The sequence below is a fragment of the Perca fluviatilis genome, chromosome 10, assembly GCF_010015445.1.
Source record: "Perca fluviatilis chromosome 10, GENO_Pfluv_1.0, whole genome shotgun sequence".
NCBI classification, from domain to species: Eukaryota; Metazoa; Chordata; class Actinopteri; order Perciformes; family Percidae; genus Perca; species Perca fluviatilis.
The window spans coordinates 30,548,408-30,572,399 of NC_053121.1; the positions used below are offsets into that span (position 1 = coordinate 30,548,408).

General features: G+C 39.1%; 2 protein-coding genes across 2 annotated transcripts in view; one reads left to right on the forward strand and one right to left on the reverse strand.

The window, feature by feature from the left end:
- Positions 1-4,768: 4,768 nt before the first annotated feature.
- LOC120566929 (uncharacterized protein C4orf45) lies at positions 4,769-6,782 on the reverse strand. Its single transcript, XM_039813633.1, has 3 exons — positions 6,719-6,782; positions 5,716-5,945; positions 4,769-4,831 (listed from the first exon to the last, which is right to left on the reverse strand). Exons 1-3 carry the CDS (start codon positions 6,780-6,782, stop codon positions 4,769-4,771), a joined length of 357 nt encoding a protein of 118 aa, XP_039669567.1.
- A 1,407-nt stretch (positions 6,783-8,189) lies between these two features.
- rapgef2 (Rap guanine nucleotide exchange factor (GEF) 2) overlaps positions 8,190-23,992 on the forward strand; it is a 119,023-nt gene continuing 103,220 nt past the window's right edge. The window contains exon 1 of the mRNA XM_039813644.1: positions 8,190-8,857. Coding sequence (XP_039669578.1) covers positions 8,789-8,857 — 69 coding nt within the window. The 5' untranslated portion in view covers positions 8,190-8,788. The remainder of the gene's footprint in view (positions 8,858-23,992) is intronic.

The window sequence follows — 23,992 nt, forward strand, 5'->3', positions numbered from 1 at the left end:
GGACTCAATAACTTCCGGTGAGCAAATTCCAAAATAAAAGTATCTGTTGAAAATGCCTTTAAGGATTTTTGGGTGTTATGAGCATTGTTATGAGGTAAAGAAAATAAATTATGCTTGGCTTTACAAATCGGTTAAGGTAACAACAAACCGAATATTGAAATTTCCCCAAAATTTAATTTTCACAGCAAAATTCCAGTAAAAAAAAAAGCGTTTCCTGATTCTGATTAACAGGATTTAAAATCTAAAGAATAATGTTGCACAAATTACAACGCTCTTCTAATCTTAGCTTTTTTAACTGGATGTTTCTACCTCTTCGTGCCTCAGATAAAACAGGAGAAATAAAAAAAATCTTCCAAGATTTAGGGTTGACCTAGCATAGACATATTCAACAGACGATCATTTTCCAATGTGTTTTTTTTGGGGGTACACGCCAAAAGTTGGGGATCAGCGGTTTAACTTTAAAAGGTTCTAACTAACAGTAACCCATATGAACCCACTGCTGGTTTAGGATGAGATAAGATAAGACCTTTATTGATCCCCAGTGGGGAAATTCGGTTGTTGTTGCAGCAGTAGGCCTAGGCTACAACAGAAAATAAATACAAATAAGTATAGAAAGTAACATGAAAATAAGAGGTGCATAAACTAAAATAAGAACAGAATACAAAATAGAAACTATACAAGAGCATTTGGAGACAATGTGAGTGGTGCTGATGAAGTGACAGTGGTGTGATTAATATTAATAGAGGTTTTTGACTCGGCCTTCCACACTGATGCCCTCTGAATTCCATCACAACATTCCATCACAACATGCCTTCAGGCGGGTGTCAGATTGAGGCCAGTCTATTATAGTGATGGCTTTGCCACAAATTGCAGTTGACCTTGAGAAATGGATGTCTGTGTGGCTCTTTACATGATAATTGGTGGTCTTTCTTGTGGTAAACAATCTGTACAGTTATCTGCACCAGACATGACTTAATAAGATTGCTTTAGCTGTGGGGGGATGGATTAACAGGTGCTTCTCATACAGGAATTGAAGGTCTGTGACGCTGTGAGAGGGGAGAGGGACCTCTGATACTGTAAACAATACCAACTTGGTTATCGCTGTTATTTTTGGTGATGATCTTCAGTTGGATGAATCAGTGCCATATGTATACTGTATGTTGTGCTGCCCTGAGCAGATTGTGAAAACTTTGACAAAGAGACAAATCAACCCTTGTTTGCCCAGTTTACGTATCAGATTCCATTGTGAATTACAATAAGTGTAAGTGAACTCAATATGAACTTTCACAGTATAGAATTATGCACGGAAACAATCTCTATACTAGTCTATACTTGATATAAAAAACGTGTGAATTTCTCCTGAATCATTCAGGCTGGAAAGGTGTGAAAGATTAAACTAGTAATAAAGTCAACATGTTACAGAGATTAAAAGATGTTTATTCAAACTTCACACATCTCATTAACAGTCAGGTCCTCCATTGGATAGTAGAATGCCATCTGCAGTTAGCACTGACTGTCTCTGTGAAACTTGGTGTTGACTTTGAGCGAGTCATCCGTCATGTTCTTCCTGAGAGGAAACCAAAACAGACTGTCAAAGAATGAATCAGGCAAAATGCAGCTGACATCAGTGACCTACATGTGTACATACAGGGTGTGTTATGTTTGAATTTGTTTAATGTTCTTTCAGAGTCACTTTTCAGAGAGTCGTTTAGTTCTTGCCTTCACAATGACTCACATATCCAAAAGATATAAACAACCAATTGATTTGGTTTGAGAATTACTGAGAGCTAATGGCATTCAATGTGTTCTTTAAGTGCTATTATTTTAAGGAAACTCATTCTTTTTTAACTTTAAAGCGCCCATATATGTAGTTCTCATGATTAAAATCAGGAAAATCTGTTACAAATATGTGCAGTTTAGGATAAGTGATATCAATTGAATGAATTGGCAGATCTCACAGAAAGAACAATAACTGTAAAATACTTGACCCTGGCTGACTGATAAAGGCACCTATTCTACTTAAAATTATGTCCACCTCCTTAGCAGAGGTTTTCTACTTTCAGTTTTGCTTTGGATGTGCACTGAAAATAGTTTTTTTAAAGGATGGAATTTGAAAAATGTAACCACTTAAACCACATTTTGAGAGTGGCCTGTGAAAGTAATTTCATTTTTTTGTCTCTTTGTGGTAGTTTGGCATTTCTTTGTAGTGGTTAACTTGACTGTCCAACAAGAAATGTTAACAATCACATACATACAGAGGCTCTGGTCCAGGGGCTCCTGGGCCTGTACCTGGTATAGGCATATTCAGTTATCCATCCATGATACTAATAAGCCAACTACCTCTCCCCTTCTGACTCTGGTAAGGGGGAGCACCTGTCCCTGTTTTTCCCTTTAGACTTACTGTACTGTACAAGTAATGGATGGGAGGCTCGAGAGCCTAGGAATCACTTGCAGTTTGTCCTTTATTATTTGTTGTGCAGCTTATAGATCTGTGTCAACACAGATGTGGATTGCAACTACATCCCAGAATGCCAGCCTTTAGAAAGTCATTTATCAGACCATAGAATCTCTTTACGTTTTGACTGATGTTTGCCTGGAGTAGCTTGTTGTCAGCAGTATTACAGCTATGTATGCCTCTGCATACTTTAAGGGTCTAATGCTATAGTGGAACAGCTTGGGTCCTATATGCTGTTGATAATGCATATTTAAACAGCTATCTACAAAACTGTGATGCATGTGGCTCCTTCTGCGGGTGTGATGCTACATAGAAATGAAGTAGCTGCCTAAACTGAGACTGGTCGCCTTGAATCACTTATTCTTGGTGATTGTGAGTGTGATCGGTTGGGTTTTAACGAGTTGCAAGTTGTTAACAAGTTGTTGTTGTTGTTGTCATGTGGGACATCCTCAAATTCTCCTTGAAAGTAGATTTTGTTTTTGAGTTCTTCCCTTATCCATCAGATCATGTATGAGCCTTGTTAGTACATCCTAACACATTTTACCTTTGCAGCATATATTCTTATTGTTTGTCTAAAAACAATAATGCACAGTTATTGGGTATTTTAAACATTTTCCTGGTTATATACAGTATAATCCTTTTCTACCCATGAAAGCCTGGTGTCTGCCCATATAAGAATTATTTTCTGTTCTCTTGTACAATATTGATTCACCTGGATTAATATGTTATTGTATTGTGTAGTGTGTGTGCTGACTGAGTGGTTATAGAAGTGGCTGATTTCAGGAAACGTGTCGCGGAACATGTCTGAGGGATTGTGGGCCTAATAACAAACCATTTCAACAATGTGCCCAATTGATAACTATTATGACATATTCACACTCACGGATTACCGTTTATGTTAGAACTGCCCAGACTTGGAACTGCCTTCCATTGCATATAGAGAGTTTGAAACCTGTCTCAAATACAGCCAGAAGTGTCTTCCTAACTAGCATCTGCATGCATGTCTGTCTGTTCTCTGCATAGCTATAGCCTGTCACAATATTTTTGTCTCTCCCCAGTTTTATTTTTGTCTCGATGGTTAATGTTTCGTTTCAATGCTGGCATCACTGTATTGTCAGCTAAGGCTTCTTTCTTACCAGCTTATTTGTGTGCCTTACCAATTGGTTTACTTTCTCTACTGTATTTTTAGACTTTTGCTGGTTTTTATCACTTTTGTCATACAGCTTCTTTCAAACAGGCTGTTTGGCTAATACTGAGACAGTGACATTAATGTGCACTGTCTCTGCAACTAAAATAAAAATCCATAACCTCACAGTCTCAAGTGGTCCCATGAGGTTGTAATACCCATAAGAGAACAGAAAACTAAATTACTGAATAAGGGAAAAATTGGGAAACGTACACACAGGTCACAAGTTAAAGGAAAAACCACCATAAAAAGTCTTAGGAAGTTGTTGGGCCGTCACAAGGCCACCAAAACAGCTTCAATGCACCTTAGCATAGATTTGTCAAGTCTATGGGAATCAACTGGACAAATGCAACAAAGCCTGTAGCTAAAGTACCATTGAGGACAAAAGTCACGTCCCATGTGCCTTACATGGAAGTATCTACATTTGTGATGTTTCTCCACTCATTTATTCAGTTTTTGCTTTAAGTTTTAACTCTTCAGTATTAGCCATTCATAAATCCTTACAGTGGGGCCAAATTTGTCAGTTTGGCACGAGGGCGATGCCAGAGGAAAGGCAATGTTGTTACGACATTAAAAAGGGTTTATCCATTCTGCAGTGTGGACATCTCGAACTCAACTTATCAGGATCAGCTTAGCTAAACAGAGCCACATCCTCCTATTCATTTTATAGTGCATCAAGTGTTGTTTAGCTATATATATATATATATATATATATATATATATATATATTTTATGTGTGTGTGAAATGAGCATCTCGTATTTACTGTTACATCTTGTTTAGGGATTACATGAAAGGTAGTTAATTGTAAATATGTGTTATTTATGAAAAATGTCAATAAAGTTGAAGACAAACCTTCCAAAATGTTTGTTTAGGTCAGTATTTGTGTCATTGCTGTAACTGAGTCCATGTCTGTCTGGCTGATTTATTACCTACGGCTTGGGGTGGTGTGTGTTCCTGCAAAAGTGGAAGTGATGCATTATGGATGTGGAAGCAGATAACCGACAATGCAGTCACTCAACACTGTGCAAACCTGAGATGTTCTAACTCATCCATTTGACCCAGCACACACATGTAATATGATTCTGAGGGATTCAACGTGTGCAACGTGAGGACTACAAACACTGTCTTACTGTTGGTTCTGGAACCTGTGAGTCACTCTGTCCTCCAACGCTGTCCGCAACTCAGTTTTCTGTCAGAAAAGGAAGGGCTGAGTTCAGTTTAATTTTTCCCTGAAATGTCATCTCCTTTCATCTACCCAGCACGTTACATTATGATAACTGTAGTTGTGCTGAGAAGGAAAGTTAAAATGCACATTCCTGGTTAAGAATGTGTGACATTTTGCCAATAGGAATATCTAAGGCAGATTTAGCACTGACAGCTTTATCACTCCAGCAGGGATTATTCTTTGCCACTGCAAGAGTCAGACTCGAAGAGAATATACTGACTGGGTTAAGCTGATGAATAGATTGAATTGATGATAGCTAGGTTGAGTGATAGCAAAGGCAAATTTTTACCAGTTCTGGGATAATTTGTTATATAAAAGGGGAAGAAGAATATTCATTATTTTATATATAAACACCCCCAAAAAAAAATAAATAATTAAATAAATAATGGGGGGGGTGTATCTTAATTAAACATGTTTGAATTGTTTGTATTGAAGTGTTTGTTTATTTGCTTTTGGTCTTTTTTTGCGGTATATGGTGTTTGAATAATTCCGAATTTAAATAAAACATTTAATTGAATTATAATAATGTTTTTCCTCATCTAAACCATGTAAAATTAATATTCATGAAGTCTCAACTCAACACTGATTAGCTATAAAAAAAAGTTATGAGCTGGTATGTTTGCTAAATTAAATAATAAAAAATAAAAGATCAATAAATCGGCTAAATTGGCCATGTATTACTAATGTGCTACTGTTTATACCAACATTGATTAAAATCCTGCATATTGTATCGTATCCAAGCATTTTCTCAAAGTAATGCTCAGTGTGACCTTGTAGCACCTTAGCTGGGGAACAATGCCTTTACTTACTCATTTAAATAAGACGCACGCGGTGGATTTTCACCATACCTTAATTTGCATGTTGCTGAGCAGCGTCCCACTGTTCAACAGCTGGTTATACTGCCAGCCCCAGCCAACCTCCCCCACATAGCTCTGCTTGGGCGTAGGAGGGGGGGCATGGGGTGTAGCTTGGCACAAATAACTGAGGTCACCTGAGGCCTCAGGTGATGAGGCACCCGCACCGATGTACCGGGGGAAATAATTTGATCTCGGCCTGTAGTCTCCAATTCCATCTGGGCCTTGTTAGAATCAGTGGGCGTGTGAGAAAAGAAGGTAAGCAAATGTCCAAATGAATCTGAACCCGTTATTCACAACTAAGATTCTACAGATACAGAAGTATAGAGAAGTTAATAAAAAAGAAAGAAAGAAAGAAAGAAAAAAACTAATTCGTTAAAGAGTACATCCATTCAGTATTCAGCTTAAGGTGATTTGTTAAGAGGTATTATAGCAAAGGATCAAACTCTTTAAGAACATGCATTCTCTCTGATGTTCCTTTTTCTTTTTTTTTAAACATTTCCATAGCAGTTACATAAATGTTACATACATGTTTGCAAATTACACTCTAAATGGTGTAATGCATAAATAATTGCAGCGTAAAATTATGTAGACATCTACATGAACACTGACCTGCCCTAATGCGTACAAAACAACATACTTTACAATTACAGAGACTCACAGAGGCACACACATCTACACATGCAGTATGTTAGCTATCTTTTGGCCCTGGTTACAGTACCATTGTGTGTCCAATTACAATTATATTTGTGTGGACACAGACCATATGCTTAGACATCATATTTAAACATGTTTTGGGTCTTCAGCATAATCTCAGGAAACTGGGTTATAGAAGTCTTCTTTCTACAGACCTTCCCACCAATTAGCTATTTTGGTAGTAGGCTAATTATAATAACAAACAGCATATTGTAGATACAACTTCTTAGAACAAACTACTCCCTAGAATTGCACTCAGTTGAATGATGCAGAGGTACATGCTCTCATATGTTTCTCCTACCTGTAAAAATCATCCTTTGTCCATGCTGTGGTGGCCCGCCTGCAGCTGCTTCACTGTTTTGCATATTTTGTTGACAGTTATGTTTAGATTAGTTGTAGACTTGATACACATATACATTCCCCCCCCCTTGGGTGATAACTTCAGCCCAGCGTCTGCTCTGTCCATGGGGTCATGGTCGGTTGTCATGCAACCAGTGTTGTCATGGCGTCATCGGTTGTGGTTGTGTCCTAGTTACATTCATAAAACAGGGGGTGCTTCTGCTGAAGGCAGAAATAAAAAAAATATTTTAAAAAATGGTTCTCAATCCTATTTTATTAGCCTAACTGAATTATAAACAACTTCAACAGCACAACATGTATAGTGTTATAGTATACATATGCAGGCCTAATAAAGACAAGGCCTGGACACATTGTGCATCCATATGGAACTGCATTGAAAAAGCAAATTCCTCAATATAAAGTTTACTTGTGAATTCAATGCCACTATACAGCTGACTGTCAAAATCTAGTTTTCCTATTGGACATGGGATAATGATAAAATTACATCAATTTAATTCTCTATAATATTCTTCATAATCTGCTTATAATGCTCAGGAAATTGTGTCTCTTTCATCTTTTCCTGATAAAATGTGTAAGGATAACTAAGTAACTATATAATAACAATTTATGATCAAATCCTGCAGGTTTGTATCCATCTAAATGTGTATTACCTTATTAGGTCACTAGGTGGTCCCAAAACATCAGTTTGTCACATTGTACTCCCCCCTTCCTATTCCCACTTTTTTCTTTTTTGTAAAATGGACTCGCCCATGAGCCGCCCCTTGTGACAAATCTCCGTCAAATGAAACACAGATCACAACTGTTAAACCGGAAATGAAATGATTTTGCCTTCAAAATAAGAAGAAAAGAAAATTGTCATATGAAGAACATATATAGATAATTGTAAGCAAACATAATACGATGTAAGTACTCGAGTCACTGAATCAGAAATACTGACCGGATTATAGGAATAAACGAAAACAGATATCAAATTATTATGTTACGTTGTGTTGCATGGTAGACTACCTAGTAGCCTAGCCTACAGTTCATTGAATGTCAGGTAGTCTTCTGTAGGCTATAATTAGCATTCGTCCGTTTTATTCGACTTTTTCGATGTAATGCACAACTAAAATCATCTGTTTAGCCTTCATAATTTTCAAAATAGCCAATGTTTTGTGTAGGCTAGTCTATTTAGCTAAAAGACCAGCATGTATGCTATATTAGGCTACATTTTGTAGGCTATGCTATATAGTAGCTTACTTCATTGATACGTGCAGAGAAAATTACATTTTGGGGCAAAAAACACAAAAGAATGTTGGATTGCATTGCATTTAACACAGACCCCGTTTCCTGTATTGTCTCTTTGTACGTTAAACAGTTTGAGATTTATTTTGAAAACCTTTCAAGGAAGTGTAACTGTTAACTATGGCTGACTTTACTCTGCTGTGTCAGTCACCATGGTGGCATACAACGGATCACAGCGGCGGACCTATTTCCACTTTTAGACCCATTAAAAATGTTAATATAATGAATTTTATCAGTGAGTGTACTCGGGTCTACCTCTCATGATGGACGCCAGGTTGTTGTTGACGGGATAACTGTACTTTTTTTGTTTGCTGGATCCTACATGTAATTTCTTTTCGTCGCTAGCAGAATGCCGAAGAGACAAGGAATGGCTTTGATGAACGTTTGCTTGAATAAAGGGGCATTTTTTACACAAGGAAAATAACTCTAAAGAGACAGTTTGAGCCGCGTTTTTAAAACAAGTTTTCTCTCGGTGGGACTGGTGTTGGCAGCCGGCTTCGGCTCGGGCAACGGAAAGACAGACACCCCGAGGAGACTGCTCGGCTGTCTGGCTCCAGTCGTGGCCTGGCTCTGGGCACTCCCAGCTTATCCGCTAGCATTGGACCACAGGCGACAAGAATAAAGCAAGACAGCAACTTCTTTTTTGTATATCCGTGGCGCTGGATATTTATAAACAATTATTTAGGATAAGGAATTCAGTTCCCTCCGGACGACGTCTTCCAAAACAATGGCGTCCTATGTGGATAACAGCTTTCGGCAAGCTGTGATGATGAATCCGGCTGAAAGGACGCAACAGGTCGGAAGAAATTAATGATTATAACTACTAATGTAATTTGTAGGCTATCTCAAAGTGCTGATATCTACTGTGTTTACCACTCAATTGCTACATTATAACATTGCAACACCCACTGCCTTGTAACGTCCTACAACAAAGTAGCAGTGTTTCTGTTTGCAACTGTTGCCATTCAGCTTGTTCCAGTGTTACGTATAGGCTATAGGCTAGCTACATCCCGCTAAACCCTCTATCAGCAGAGATAATCAAGGTTACTTAACATAACAGGAGCTGGAGGCTTGGTGGGAATCCAAGCTAAACTAGCAGAAGTTTGTGCATCCTGCTTTAACATGCCTTGTGAATTTCGCAGTCTAAGGACAAAATTGCATTTTGCAAAAAAATAAAATAAAATAAAACCCATAGAAAAATGGTAAAAGTAGAGTAGGCTAGCCTAAATGAGAGGCACAGACTGGCTAATCCCAACCTAGCCAATAGTTTACCAGCCTACCAAAACAAGATGATACCCCTCGTCATTTATTTCTTTTTATTTATTTATTTATTTATTTATTTTTTTAATTTTTGGTATACTGGGACACCATTTAAAGATAAGTGCTTCTTAGTTAGGTTTATCGTTGTTAAAGTCGTTTTGTCTTTGCTGGGCAGGGCTTCACTGGACAGTACCATTGCTTTTCTGAAAATAACTGAGTAATGCTTTGTTATTACTTGTTTTAAAGCTCAGTGCTGTCAATGCACACTATCGCCTCCGTATCATTTAATCTATACCAGTAGGTTCCTCTGGGAAGTGTGGAGTTTTAAGTCTTCTGAACATTCAAATCCTGTGGGCTGTGGTTATAACTTGAGCCACTGTACACACACACACACACACACACACACACACACACACACACACACACACACACACACACACACACACACACACACACACACACAGGTTTGCATGATACCGTCAATAAATCCGGGTATGGCTGTGAAGATGGCATCATTTCATTTGAGCCCTGCTTCCACTGCAGATGGATGCAGCTTCAGCAAAGGCTTCGCACACAATGGACACTCAATAGGCCACCACTTAAACTAGCGGGCCACAGTTAGTGGCACAGCCGCCTTCCCTCGTCTATCCGACATTGAGGAAACAATTATGGTGTCATCGACGGCTTGTTAGCTGTACAAGCCCATGGTCTTTACAGCTCTATGCAGGCTATAATTTGTACGAGTGACGGATGTCATTATGGTTATGGAAACAGTGACTAGGATACATAATTTGGTTGGCATCAGGAGCAGCAATGCTAATCTAAAATGGGACTAAGCATTAGTTGTTTAGGGCTGAAACTAATGATCATTTTCATTTTTGATGAATCTGACAATTAGTTGCTTAATCGTTTTTTCTACATGATGAAACAAATCTCAAAAATAACTGTTAAATGCTCTGAGCCCATAGTGGCATCTTCAAACGGTCTAAATATCACACTAATTTGTGTAAAAAAATAAATAAAACCGGTGATTGGTAAGACATAGTTGCTGCCAGCTTTGATGATATGATCCACATATTTAAATAGATTTTTTTTTAGTGTTCTCCATTGTTATGGAAGCAAGAATATGATTTAAAGCTGCCAGTCTGTAACGCCTGTGATAAAACTTGCCTCTTCATGCTAACCCATCTGAAAGAATTTACATCAGAAAGGTTTTCAGTGTCATATCAACGTCTAAAATGTCTGAATACTGTTTGTGAGACTTTACTAACCTGACAAGAATATGTGAGGGGAAACTAAGTACTTGGAATGTGTGAGCTGGAAAATAGTCAGATTAAAAAGATACTGAGGCTTGGATAAAATATGTCCTACTTGGAGATTTAGTAAAAAAAATAAATAAAAAAATACTGGTATGTCCGTGATCCTTTAACACTCTGGAGGCATACTGTATGAACTGTGTCAGTATGCAAACATTTCATCCAGCAAGTCTTTGAAATTATGAAAAATGAATGGAGAGGCGAACTAGGACAAAGACGAAATGACTTTGTTTGAAAATGATTTAGTCAGGAGGCAAAAGTGTGATATCCTAAAAGTCTTTGGAAACACTGCACTCCATATGATTTTTATATATTTTTTTCCTTCCTGTGATTGTTCTGCAGAAGAGCAAAGAGACATGTTCATAATAACTACACAGTCAACATTAATCTTCATGGTATTGGATATCATGTGCCTGTGTGGTTCTTTTCCTCTGTGCTTTTCAATAGCAGCACCTTCCTCAGTGTTCTTTTCAAGTGTCTAGCTACTGTACCTGGCTGACACAGTTTATCCTAATGGTGTTGGCAGGGCCTCTCTGTCAGATTAGCTAACGGTTAGAGGGATCTGTCTTTATCGCTCAAGACTGACCACAGTGTGGATTTGACCCTCTGCCTCACCCTATTGTCACATGGCAGGTTAAATAACTGACCACTTGACAGCTAGATGGCTCTGTCTGTTTCCTTTGCATGATTTTGGACTGTAACTGGAGCTGTACTGAATCTTGACAGGGTACAAAGGACATAAGGTAGTATGATAGTCAAGGAAGCAGAAGGGGGAGCGGACACATTGTTTTCTGTAAAGCACTGCTTGAAGTTGTAATATGATTAAGACACCTTGACAAAATGTCCATGTCCAAATTCAATAATGTATCAGCATTATACAGTAAAACATTATACACGGTTATATGGTGCCTTTTCCAACTATTAGCCCACACATTGCAACTGTTTTCACCCAATCCAGCCACACATTTTAGCTATTTACAACAAGATTTTTTTATTTTTTTTTAATTGAGCTGTACGGATGACGAATTTCACCATGTAGACTCAATCAACTCCAGGTCCATGGGGGTTTTATCTTAAAAGAGCTTCTCCTCCACTTGAGCACCCCCCCCCCTCCCCCATAGGGATGTCTTTTTATTCTCTGTAGATGACTGCAGAGGAGACATGATCAGATTTGCAGGCGACACAGTGACAGCGAGCCTGCCTCAGCAGCAGGACTAGTATGAGCCCATATTTAGGTGCTGCATAGTCATGTTTTAGCAGATTCTTAGCTAAAACGTAAAATTACATAAATCAAAGATATGACCGTTGATTTTGCAGGACAGTACAGACTATCAAACACATGCACTGTAATGGAATTATCTAGTAGAAATACCAAACATTCTGTTGATACAACTCATCCATTTTTAGCGGCTGTTTCCTTATCACTTTTCATATCATTATAAATGAAATACCTTGAATTTGGACTGTTTTGACTACAAAATAAGCTGTTATAAGGCATCTCTTCGGGCTCTGATAACTTGTGATGGCCATTGGTCATTAATTTGTGACCATTGTATTAATCAGTATCTAAAATGAATGCTTGAATACATGTTCATTATCAAACACGGAGCACAGGCTTTGTGTGTGAAAGTGGTGTCTATAGCCCTATTTGCACGGGATAAGTATTATCTAGGGACTTTGTGTGAATTATAAATTACCCACCCACGTCTGATTTTCATATTCGAACGGGATAAGCGAAGCCTGTGATTTTACTCGAATTTACTGACATTAAGCAACAGTAGAAACATGGGTGTGGGTAGCTCTGCTACGTGTGTTTGTGTGTGGTCAGATCTCGAGGACACACACGCACACAATCTCAACCGGGTAGTCAGTCATCGTCCGAACTGCGACCTCTCCTTTTTCTTTCTCTCACTTTTTTTTCCGGGTGGGGTCAAGCAGCGTGCGATTAGATGGATAAAACAACACATTTCACCAGGTTAAAATCTATTAGCTCAAGCTTTACGCTTGATTTATTTGTAACATTAACCTCTAATTATGAAGTGAGCCCCCTCGCTTGATTGTGCATTATATTTGATAAGCTATTGCTTGGAGATGTCTTGTCGTTATCTCTAGATGTATGATACAAACATAAAAGATATACTTACCGCATGCTGCTATACATGTCATCCATCGCCATCTAATCATTCTTTTTGTCTTCGCACTTGTGGTGGTTTTCATCTTTCTCTTTCTGCAAATTGTATATGATGTATAGCGACATGACCCAGCATCCAAAACACTGCACCCAAAACACTCCAACGATCCTCCATTCTTTGTGAAAGATGGATAAAAAGGCACAAAAGAAGGAAATAGGTACCTTGAAAAAAACAAAAAAGCCCCGCCAAATCCTGGCCAAATCAGAGATGCCGATTCGCACGGGACTAATATTATCACAGGACCTCCGTTTTCGGCGAAATATGGTAGGTCATTTGCGGGGGAATTATTACTTTACAAATTACAGACATGACCGATTCGCACGGGATTAAGATCACAGACAACCTCTGCAATTATTACAAATGACTGGAGGTCACGTGCGAATAGTGACATGTTTGTTTGTCAGGTCACTAGGTCGGGGTTGGGCTTTCTTTGTGCACTGAACTCTGTTTTTAACTTGGAATGATGGGTAATTTGTGTGTATTGAGTATTGTTTGTTTATGTTCTGCCTTATTGTATTCATAAGTCATTGCTGTGGACCATAAAGGTGCACTGATTTGAACTATATATTTTGATGCAGCACTCATTTCTTCATCTATTTCTTTTTCTTCTTTTCTTCATCTCATCATTCAACTGTGGGTCATGGAAACCCACGACTGCACCACCTAATCAAGGATAAATGAGTGAAGTCCCTTTCTGTATGCTTAAATCTGCACACACTTGGCTGTCCGTGTTGCACAGATCAGCGGTGTAGTCTAATGTATTGTAGTGGGTATACTGTACCACATTTCTTTCTTTTTTTCCTGGCTTAGAACGGGCCAAAAGTTGACCCCAAAGCAACGAGGACAAAATAAAACAGGCTACTTATATTTGTCTCAACTGTGTGGTGAAGGGAGGATACTGGCGTTAGTGTAGGCGGAGCATTTGGGTCCGGTCGCTACGCACACACACTACGCACTGCGCTCAGCGAGGAGCGGGTCGATGAAAGATGAGAAAAGTCTCTCTGCGTGTTCTGCAGTGTTAGTTTAGTTTGCTGTCACGTTACTCAACCCCCTATTTGTGAATACAAATATCTGAAGTGAAAGTTCTGTCACAAATATATGTTGTTGTGTATCATTGCACATTTTGAAGCGGCGTATATGAAAATCCTGGAGCTTTCTTAGTGGTTATACTGCGTATTCCTGCGTATCATGTAGACTACACCACTGGCACAGATGAATGATTCTGCTTTTTGCTGGTCTGTTTATCTGCGGCAAGTAGCTGCACTCAAGACGGACATCGCTCCCTCTTGTTTAGCCAGGAGGCAAAGCTAAAGGCCACAAACAACCGCCCTCCGCTGTGGTGACCCTGCTTCAAAGTCACGTAGCTGGAGGGACAAGCTGCCTACTTTACATTGTTTCCACATATTCTGCACCAGCACAGGAGATCAGTGCAGGCATGCAGTGACTGTACTAGAAGAGACAAGGGATAAAACAAATTTTGGGCATTTAGTTGATATTCTTGACCTTAACCTCTTGAATCTGAATATCTCTGCCATTAGCCGGTCGTTAATCAAACTCGAAACAAACCGCAAGGAGTTCAATAGTCCAGCTAAAACAACAAACATTAAAAAATAACAAATGATCCTTTTGTCTACAGAACATTAAAAAAAAGCACAAAAATAAAAAGGGTCAAGAATAATCAACCTCATAAAGACTCGTTTAATTTATAAACAATTTAAAGAATTATAGAATTATAACCTTTGAATGATACAGAGCTCTAAAAGCTTGAGTTATGCATGCATTTGCATATGAACTTTATATATGAAATAGTGTAATACTGCATTCAATTTGAAATATCAGAAAGAAAAATAACCAGGTTATTGACAATATTTCCGAATCCCATTTTGTTTAAATGTTGGCTGTTAATACATTCACTTTCAGAGATACTAATGAATACTGTCATTTTTACCCTAAATTGTACAGCCCTACCACATGAAGGTATACGTAACTATAAACCTGCAGAGAAAGTAGTTGCTACAGGTTGTAACATGACTGATGAGCACAAAGCTGCCCTGTCTCTTGGCATCCTGCCCAGTATAAGTAGCAGGAAGAGGAAAAGCGTCAGGATGCTTTTTAAACTTAATCCGGAAGAACGACCCGACAACAGAATGCCCCCAAAGCTGTTTTTATTTTCTGAATCTGGATGTGGTTTTTGTGACTGCCTTCCTATTTTTGTCATGGCGTCAGAAGCATGTGAACATCTATTTTAAAAACACTCCACACCGCTGGCTACAAGAAGTAAGGCAGACTTCTTTAGCAAGATTTTTTTTTTTTTCTACTGGAGTCGTAATGGTGTAATTTTCCCAGGCGAATCAGGGTTTCTAAAACTCCCATCCATTCTGTAAATTTAGGTGCTGCTTGCCTTGGCATTTTGCTAGCGCTCTGCATTGCTAACCCTGTAGAAGTAAAATGATGTCACATGTTATTCTTGTGTTGAAAGTGGAGGCTGAGTGCAGGCTGATGTGGTTACACACACCGCGGTCAGTGACGTATTCCTCCCAGTTTAAATACAGCGATGATTTCAGGAAAGGAAGGAAGAAAGAAAGAAATGCACCAACATATGATGCCCACGCAGAATACCAGCACGGCTTTTGATTGGCTCATTTCCATCATGCTTTTAATTTCACATCAGCTTTTTTTTTTTTCATGATATTATGATGGCAATAAAGCACAGCCTGCTAGTCAGCGGACCCATAAAAGGTATTAAATATTTTATTACAAGTATTGATTCTTCAGTGTTATGACTGTACAGGGAGCAACTGATGAAAAGGTTACATTTAACCTCTTTACTGCAGGAAGATGGCATTCATGGTTTACAGTTTAATTGTACAGACAAATGTCTGGTGTCATGGTGGACTACAAGCCAGAAAACATTTGCGTTCCAGAAACGGTTCCTCATTGCAATACACCAGGATGTTTGTGTAGCCCTGTGCGCCTGTTACTCGCTAAAATCTAATAATGAAAAGACCAATCCAGTGCAGTTTGTGTTTAAATGCACCACTGAGATTCAAGTAAGTTAAACACACTGTGGCTTTCACCCCATGAAGCATAATTTAACACCAGTGGAGCACAAAGCTGAGCTAAAGCTCCTCAACGTCGGCTAACGTTTGTGTTTTTCTACTGGTTTGATTTGATATGCTTTTTTTACTGATGACGGTAGGTGGATATTTGAATTAACATCTTGAAGTGTAGATGTAGTTTAAAACGTCAATATTTCAGCCTCAGTTTCTCCTCATGAATGCCTGATATCGATCTAGGATGATAATTGTGTTGAGTAATAATGACTTTGTGTTCCCTTGCGTTTTGCCGCCTTCTGCTTCAGATTTGATTCCCAGTATACAAGTTTGAGTTTAGAGGTGTTTCAGTGTGGGTGGAAAAAACTCTAAACTTGTCAGTGTAATCATGTTCCTTCCTTGCTTGATTATGGTCTATATTATCATGGCGCTGGAGATCTGCAAAGATGCGATCTGTGGCTGCGTTGCATTGACATTCGAGAGTTCTGTCTGCTCTGCAGAATATTTCTACCCGTGTGATCATTAAGTGTTGTTTCACAAAATTAGGGCTGCAGCTTATGATTATTTTCTTGAATGATGAGTCGTCCAGGTATTTGATTGATGTCAGAAAATAGCCAAAGTTGACCTACTCAAACTGCTTGTTTTGTCCAATCAGCATTCAGAACCCAAAGGTTATTGAGCTTAATATCACACTAAAGTGACCAACAACTATTCACATTAAAGAGAAATGTTGGCATTTTGTCAATACCCATAGGACCCAATGCTCAAGCAACTGTCACTAAACCTGCCATTTACTAGTCGATGTCAAATTTGGTTTGATTAAACTGTGCTTGTGGTAGAAGTATCTCAAGATGATATGTCATTTGCAACATTCTGAGGAGTATGGAGAAAAAGAAAATACACTGCCAAATAGTAAACGATTTTTCTACAGTGTTTAAGGTGGATACCTCCTCAGGAGGTGCAAGTTTTGGGAAGTTTGCAAAAGTATCCTTGATATCCTTAAGCGCAATCATATCATTGTTCCTTTTTAAACAATAGAGGGGTGAGAGGAAGTTACAGAAACGTTTTTTTGAGAGACCTCATGCTGACTTCTGAGTTCCTTATTCTGCAGTCTTCTCTCTGTTTTTGCTGCTTTCATATTCTGATCTTCAATACTGTCATATATTTAGGGCTCACTCCAGGTTATGTTATTCATGCTCTGGTTGCTTTGATTTATTGCGAAACTTGGAAAAGAAAAATCATGCCTTTTTTTTTTTTTTGACACAGCAAACACTACATCTTCCACTTGTACTTTTGGTGCAGTATTTAAATGAAAAGGTCACTAGCCCCTTTCACACAGGCTGTTCAAGGCGGGACTGTTATGCCTTTAAGCCGCCTTGCCGTCTGTGTGAAAGTTACAAAGACAGAATGGGGGGGGGGCAGAGTTGTTGCACCTTTGAGCCGGCAGTGGAGGTATTCAAAGAGTCGTAACAGCGCCAAACCAGCGTCTGTGTGAAAGGAGCAGGTGGCAGGGCGGAACTACACACAGCAGTGATGCGCCAGTCTACCCACAGGCAGGTCAAAAAGTGATAAAGCAGCGTTTTGAGTAGCCAATGTTACTAATGGCTTACAGAAACCTGCGTGCAGTAGTCCACCTTCTCTTCCACTCGCTCATTCCCTCTCTCAAACATACACACACGCTGCGGCCATCTCTGTCCTTCTCTCTACTGACAATTGTGCTCCTATAATGCTTAAAGTTGGCAGTTTGTGGGTCTGTTGGGTTCGCGTGGTTAATTAATGTTGCAGACCGGCTCACGCGCACTGTAGACACAACTCTGTACCCCATTCCTTCTTCGTAACTCACACTGACGGCGAGTCGGTTGTAAAAGCGCATCAGTCCCGCCTTGAACAGGCTGCGTGAAATGGCCTACAGATCATGTGGAGTCCTGGGGTTGCATTGCCCCCAGCCTTTAACTTATCAGATGGACCAGGATGTTGCTTTCAGGGTCACGCTGTACATTTGTTGCAACCGAATCGCACACACATTATAATGTCAAAGGCATGTTTCAGTTCCTTATGTTCGCATTCCTTGAGATATTTTGGAAGCAAAGAAAAACCGCTCTGGAGTCGAGGCTGCAGAAATTCCATTGGCCTTCACAGCAGAAGAAGAACCTCATGCCACTGAGCAGCCACAATCTTTACATAACTTTGCCCGAGACCCACTTGGCTGCTTGGAGAGCTTAGAGAACAAACCACTCCTGACGTGCAGTATTTACATAACTGCTATAGAGTTACGCTACTTTCTGTGGCTGTCATTAAGAGCTTCATTCCTAAATGAGATTCTGGAAATTCCAGCATTGGAAAAAGTGACACCTACATTACAGAAAAGATTGATCTGAAACATATTTTGGTACTTTTTTCAAAGATCAGTATATTTAGGAAATTCTCTTTTTTTATATATATATATATATATATATATATATATATATATATATATATATATATATATATATATATATATATATATATATATATATATATATATCTGTGATGGTTGTAATGTCATTGATGTAAACAACTCCCAGGCTTCTTTGAGTGAATTTGCTTTTTAGCCTCGGTCCCACGCAGTACAGGCTCACCCTGGTGAGTAATCTGCTGTATAATCCTCCCTGTCGGTGAACTGCTCAGACATGAAGTGGATCAGATGGAGAGCTGATTAATTTGTGTGATTAGAGATCTCTAAATCCCAGTATACGGGTTCACCGTGCAGCTAATACTTGTTTACAGTATTTGCAACAATGGCACTTAAAGATGGTTGCTGTTGCAAGAACAGGGTCACTATCAGGGCAGGGTTTTTGTAAAGGCTGCTTATTAACAACATTCTTAATGCTATTGTATTTGGACATTTTAATTTGGAGATTAATGTAAGAGTTGGGCTACACATGCTTACAGCTTTTTACAAAAAAAAAGTTTTTTTCTTTTCAATACTAATTGGAAGGAAAGATTGAGAAATGAATGCTTTAATGCTTAGGTTTTGCGTAGGTTGTGTTGTCAGTAAAGCATTTTTTGTTTAATTAAATGTATTGTGCAGACCTGTTTACTATCAGAAAAGTTTCATCAGCAGAAATATGTCATCGGCACCTTATGTCTCCATCCTACTACCCGGCTATGGGACCACAGCCAGGCTCATTAGCATTATACGGCTCTTCGTATATCTGTCCACTTGCAGCAACTGGAGCCAGCTTCATTAACACCATGCCTCTGGTGGATTGCTACCTGCGAGTTAAAGCTTTAAAATATTCATCAGCGAGGTACTGGTAGACTTCCTCCCTGCACTACTCTCAAATGTTTTGCTGCCCATATATCAGTATTGTCTATGGCATGCTACCAATCTCCCCCTTTTTAGGATATTAATATACTTGCAAGTATTCAGGTAAGCAGTGTTGTTACACCTTTTGATGTCACTCACACAGGACTGTTGGCATACATATCCTGCTGTGTGTGTGTGTGTGTGTGTGTGTGTGTGTGTGTGTGTGTGTGTGTGTGTGTGTGTGTGTGTGTGTGTGTGTGTGTGTGTGTGTGTGTGTGTGTGTGTGTGTGTGTGTGTGTGTGTGTGTGTGTGTGTGTGTTTGGAGTGTTTTCTATAGTGCTGGAAAAGATTTCTCTTACTTGCAGATTAAATATAATGTTGTTGATCATTTTATGACAAAACATACGGCAGAGTTTAGTTCAGTTACATTTTTTATTAAAATTTTTCATGGAGTGTGACATCATATCACACACAACTACAAATGTTAAATGATGACACAATAAAGTCCAAGACGTATTCCTATTGTCATCCTTGACGTAAAGGTAGTAAAGAGGCAGGAGTCCAAATGACTAGGTGACATCACGCTAACGAACAAATAACACAACAAATAGCATTACACATAAACACACTCTTAAGTCAAGCATTTAACATTTTTTAATAATGACATACAACTTTTTAAAGATTTGCTTTGGGGGGCATTTTAGGCCTTTATTTGATAGGATAGCTGAGAAGTCTTGAAAGGGGAGAGAGAGGGGGAATGACATGCAGCAAAGGGCCGCTGCTTCAAGGACTGTGCCTCTGTACATGTGGGCGAACGCTCAACAGGTGAGCTACCCAGGCGCCCACGACTTACAACTCTTAACAAGGATGGGAAGCGTACAAGTTGCAAGTTCCCATAATCCATCATTTGGCCTTGTTTGAAGAAAAATGGCATTGCTTTATGCAAGCATTGGGTAATTGCCACCCTTTAAGACAATCAGATTGAAGCAATAAAGTTAATCTCCTTCCACCAGTCAATTGTGTGTCCGTATGCAAAGGAAATCCACCCCCTTCCAGTGTAAACAAGTACACACTACAGTGTAGACGAGGGGTGGTGTTTAAAGTGAAAGTGTGGGATCATGGCAGATTAGAAGTTATTGTGATAACCTTTTCAGCATGTCATTCAGCTAAGACATCTTTGACCTAATGGCTAACGTTACATTCTTTTGTGAAGACTTTGTAGTCGGTGTCGAGCTGTAATGTCTGTGCTAATGGATGCTGTTGTCAAAAGTGAAAACTGCTGCAGCAGCAGTCCAGCAGTCCTTAAGTTCCGCCAGTGGAAACATTATTAGACAGCCTAAAAAGAGAGCATAAAAGGGGGAAAATAGCCCTACAAAACATCGTTTTCCCCATTTATAAATCAGTGATTAGGAATAGTGTTGTTCCACTTCCTGCACGCAGTGGAGCAGATTGGTGTAGAATATATGTCTTGTTGAAACCTTATCTTTGTAATTGGTCCCTGAGGCTTTGTCTAACCTGCGGCTGGTCACGTTTCCAACTCCGCAGCCCTCTGTCCCTCCGTTGCCCATCAGGGAAAATGTCCGTTTATTACCCAAGGCCTCAACGTAATCTGATTCTAACTGGCATGTTTGACAGTTTCTCCCTGCTTCCTGCTTTTGGGAAGAAGGGGATAATTATCTTAGCTTGCCTGAACTAAACGAGAGAGAGAGAGAGAGAGAGAGAGAGAGAGAGAGAGAGAGAGAGAGAGAGAGAGAGAGAGAGAGAGAGAGAGAGAGAGAGAGAGAGAGAGAGAGAGAGAGAGAGAGAGAGAGAGAGAGAGATTTTGGGATCTTACCTCTGGGAAATGTTTGTGGAAACATTCATTCCTGTGATGCAACCTTCCCCTTTCAGCCCAGTTGACATTTATTTCACTCTGACATTGTGGTATGCTGTTTTCACACCATTCGAGCAATAATTCTTCACTAAATGCTGTGATGTCAGTTACAGCCCAGCATTATTTATTAAACATAATTAGTTCATCGGCGCCTCAGACCTTGACCGGGCTAATTGACACTTGCCTTGGTTGACCTCAAACAGCCATCCACTGCCATACGTTTCCCCAGATGGCCCTATATTTCTACATTTCTGCTGAGAGCAAACCATTTTCAATAATAATTTTTTGCCATGATTAGTTTGTAGATCACCTTATTTGTTATGTAGCATTGATGGAGAAAAGGCCAAGTATCAAAAATAGGATTGCAAAATGCCACATGAGAGGCTACTGCGAGTACAATCTTCTTATAACAGTATTCGCTTATTTGTGAGTAATGTGATTAGCTCCAAACATTCACAGGAAAAAGCTGAACATCAGACTGTATTATTGAGGAAAGGACCTCAGTTGGAACTGTACAGCACAGCACAAAGGGCAAGAATCAATCCCAGTAACAAAGAAGCCTTGCACCATTAGTCAAAATGACAGAATCCTGATGGTCCTGCAAGTTTATTTACTGTGAAACCTCAGCCCCCCCTGAATGCATTTCGCAGTTGCATCATGCATATTGTTAATGTCATTCTGTGTCAAGAATGAATAGTTATACAGCCTTGCTCACTACTGCTGATTAGTCAGACACTGCTGTGTATGTGTGAAATGAAAACACAAGATGATGAGATATTATTCAACCCAAGGACAGAAAGTAATGTGAATGGAATTGAGTCCATTGTAACTGAAACATTCCTAAATTCACACATTCCTTTTATTATTTAAAATAATTTAAGGAATTTCTTAAGAAATGTTTGACTTTAAATGATGAGTAATATGTTTATCTTTTCTAATGAAACCTACTGAATATGCTATATGGGAAGTCAAATGTATAGCTCATAAAAAAATGTTATGCTTAGAGGATTACTAGAAAATGAAATCTAAATCCTCCTCATGCATGGAAGAAATTCAGTTTGCTGAATCACCATCAGTGGTAGAAAGAAATAATACTTGCACATTGTAAAACAAACTTGAGTGCCACAGTGACTTGAAGTTCATGGTATGTTTTTCTTATAGTAATAGTTTTATCACTCAGTCATTTTTGGAATATCATAAGTGAGCTTGACCGAATTGACAAATATGAAATAGATGAATGTGATTGTTGTTTGCAGTTTGACTTTTTGTGACCATATCTATTGTGTCATGTTCTAGAGTAACTTTGCACTGTAAGTACTTGCTGTTATGTTGATTTTCTAAGTCACATAAAATATTTGACTCACACTGGGACAGCGTTCTCATATAATGCTTTTACTGCACTGTCCACCTGTGTAGGGCTGACTGCCTGTGGCTTTGTTATTACTGGGCTAAGTGAAGACTGTATTTGATTATAATTGGAGGGAAAGATGCAGGCCATTCATGCATGCTTCCCTATAGGCTCGGGTGCTTTGAATCCAGCCACAAGTTTGGTGCAGACCCAACACAATGACTCCCTGTTACAACCAGCTTCTGCTTGTCAAAAACAGTTTAAATCACAGCAATTATTATGTCGCTGCACTGGGAATAGTTGTTTTAGCTAAATTGTACCAACTGCGGTTGTACTCATGCCAAGTAGACTTAAACAAAGACTTGTATTATAGCCCAATAACCAATGAGTCACAGTCTAACATCTAGCTTAGTTTTATAGAACAGTATATTGAAAAAGTTCATAATTGCAACAAGAGAACCAAGAATTTGATTCCATAAATTAGAGAATTTAAAGGCATTTTTTAATAGTTGCTTTCATATTGGATTTTATTGAAGAAACATTTAATGGGCTAAAACGTCCCAGTTTTCATCTATGTGATCATGTATTTTAAGGGGTTTAATGGTTTTAAGTGGTTATTTATCTGAATAATTCAAAATCACTAAAATACACGCAACAATATGCTAAAACATGAAACTCAAACAATAAATAGCAAATACAGATTGCAAAAAATCTACAATTACACTAAATTACATTAAAAAAACCAACATAAGATCATAAACATGTAAAATGAAATGGGGAAAACTAACCTCTGCAGTATTTTTCCTTTTGACTAGCTTAAGTGATGCCAAGGAAAGGGAAAACCTTAACTTGTGACAAGTCTCTAAAGATCACAATGGTTCACCGTGTTTCTTTTGTAAAACATCCTCAGGATATAGCCTGAAATCCCCGTCCGTCTGGAGCTTAGGCCTATTTTAGTCTGAGTGAAGTGAAAGGCCTTGGGTGGGATCATAAGGCAACTCTGTAAACAGGAAAGCTCCATTCAAAACTAGGCTAGCTGGGCGCACCAATTTGGTGCAGATGCTAAACACAAGAAAACTATGATTAGTTACTGAATAGTGCATACAGAGCCTTAGCAGGCCTTCAAGATTGCAGTACCACAAATCCCTCACAACGGACATGAATACATGGTTCAAGATTGTACTCGTACCTTTTTCACAGCGATGGCTGTACCAGGGTTACCCAGGTAGACTGTGTGTTTGAATGGGGTAACCTTCCTCAATCTACTCGGCTTCGCGACGCGGGTAGCCAGGTGGGTTTGATCAGGGTAGACTAGGGTCGATTTCAATGTGAATTGCACACAACCTGGGTCGCTAACAGCAGGGGCGGGGCAAATGAGGTGATTGGTTGGAAATGACTGGGGCATGTTTGCCGCACACTTTGAAAAAACAACAACATAAATTTCACCATAGACTGTATAAAGCTAGGATTTAAACAGGCAGCTTCAACAACAGCAGAGCGGAGCGATCCAATTCATTTCCGAACAGACTTCTGGCAGTGGGTGCCCGGATGTTCACTAGTCTGCCTTTTGCTGAGGGGTGGCGGAGTTTTACAGGCAAAA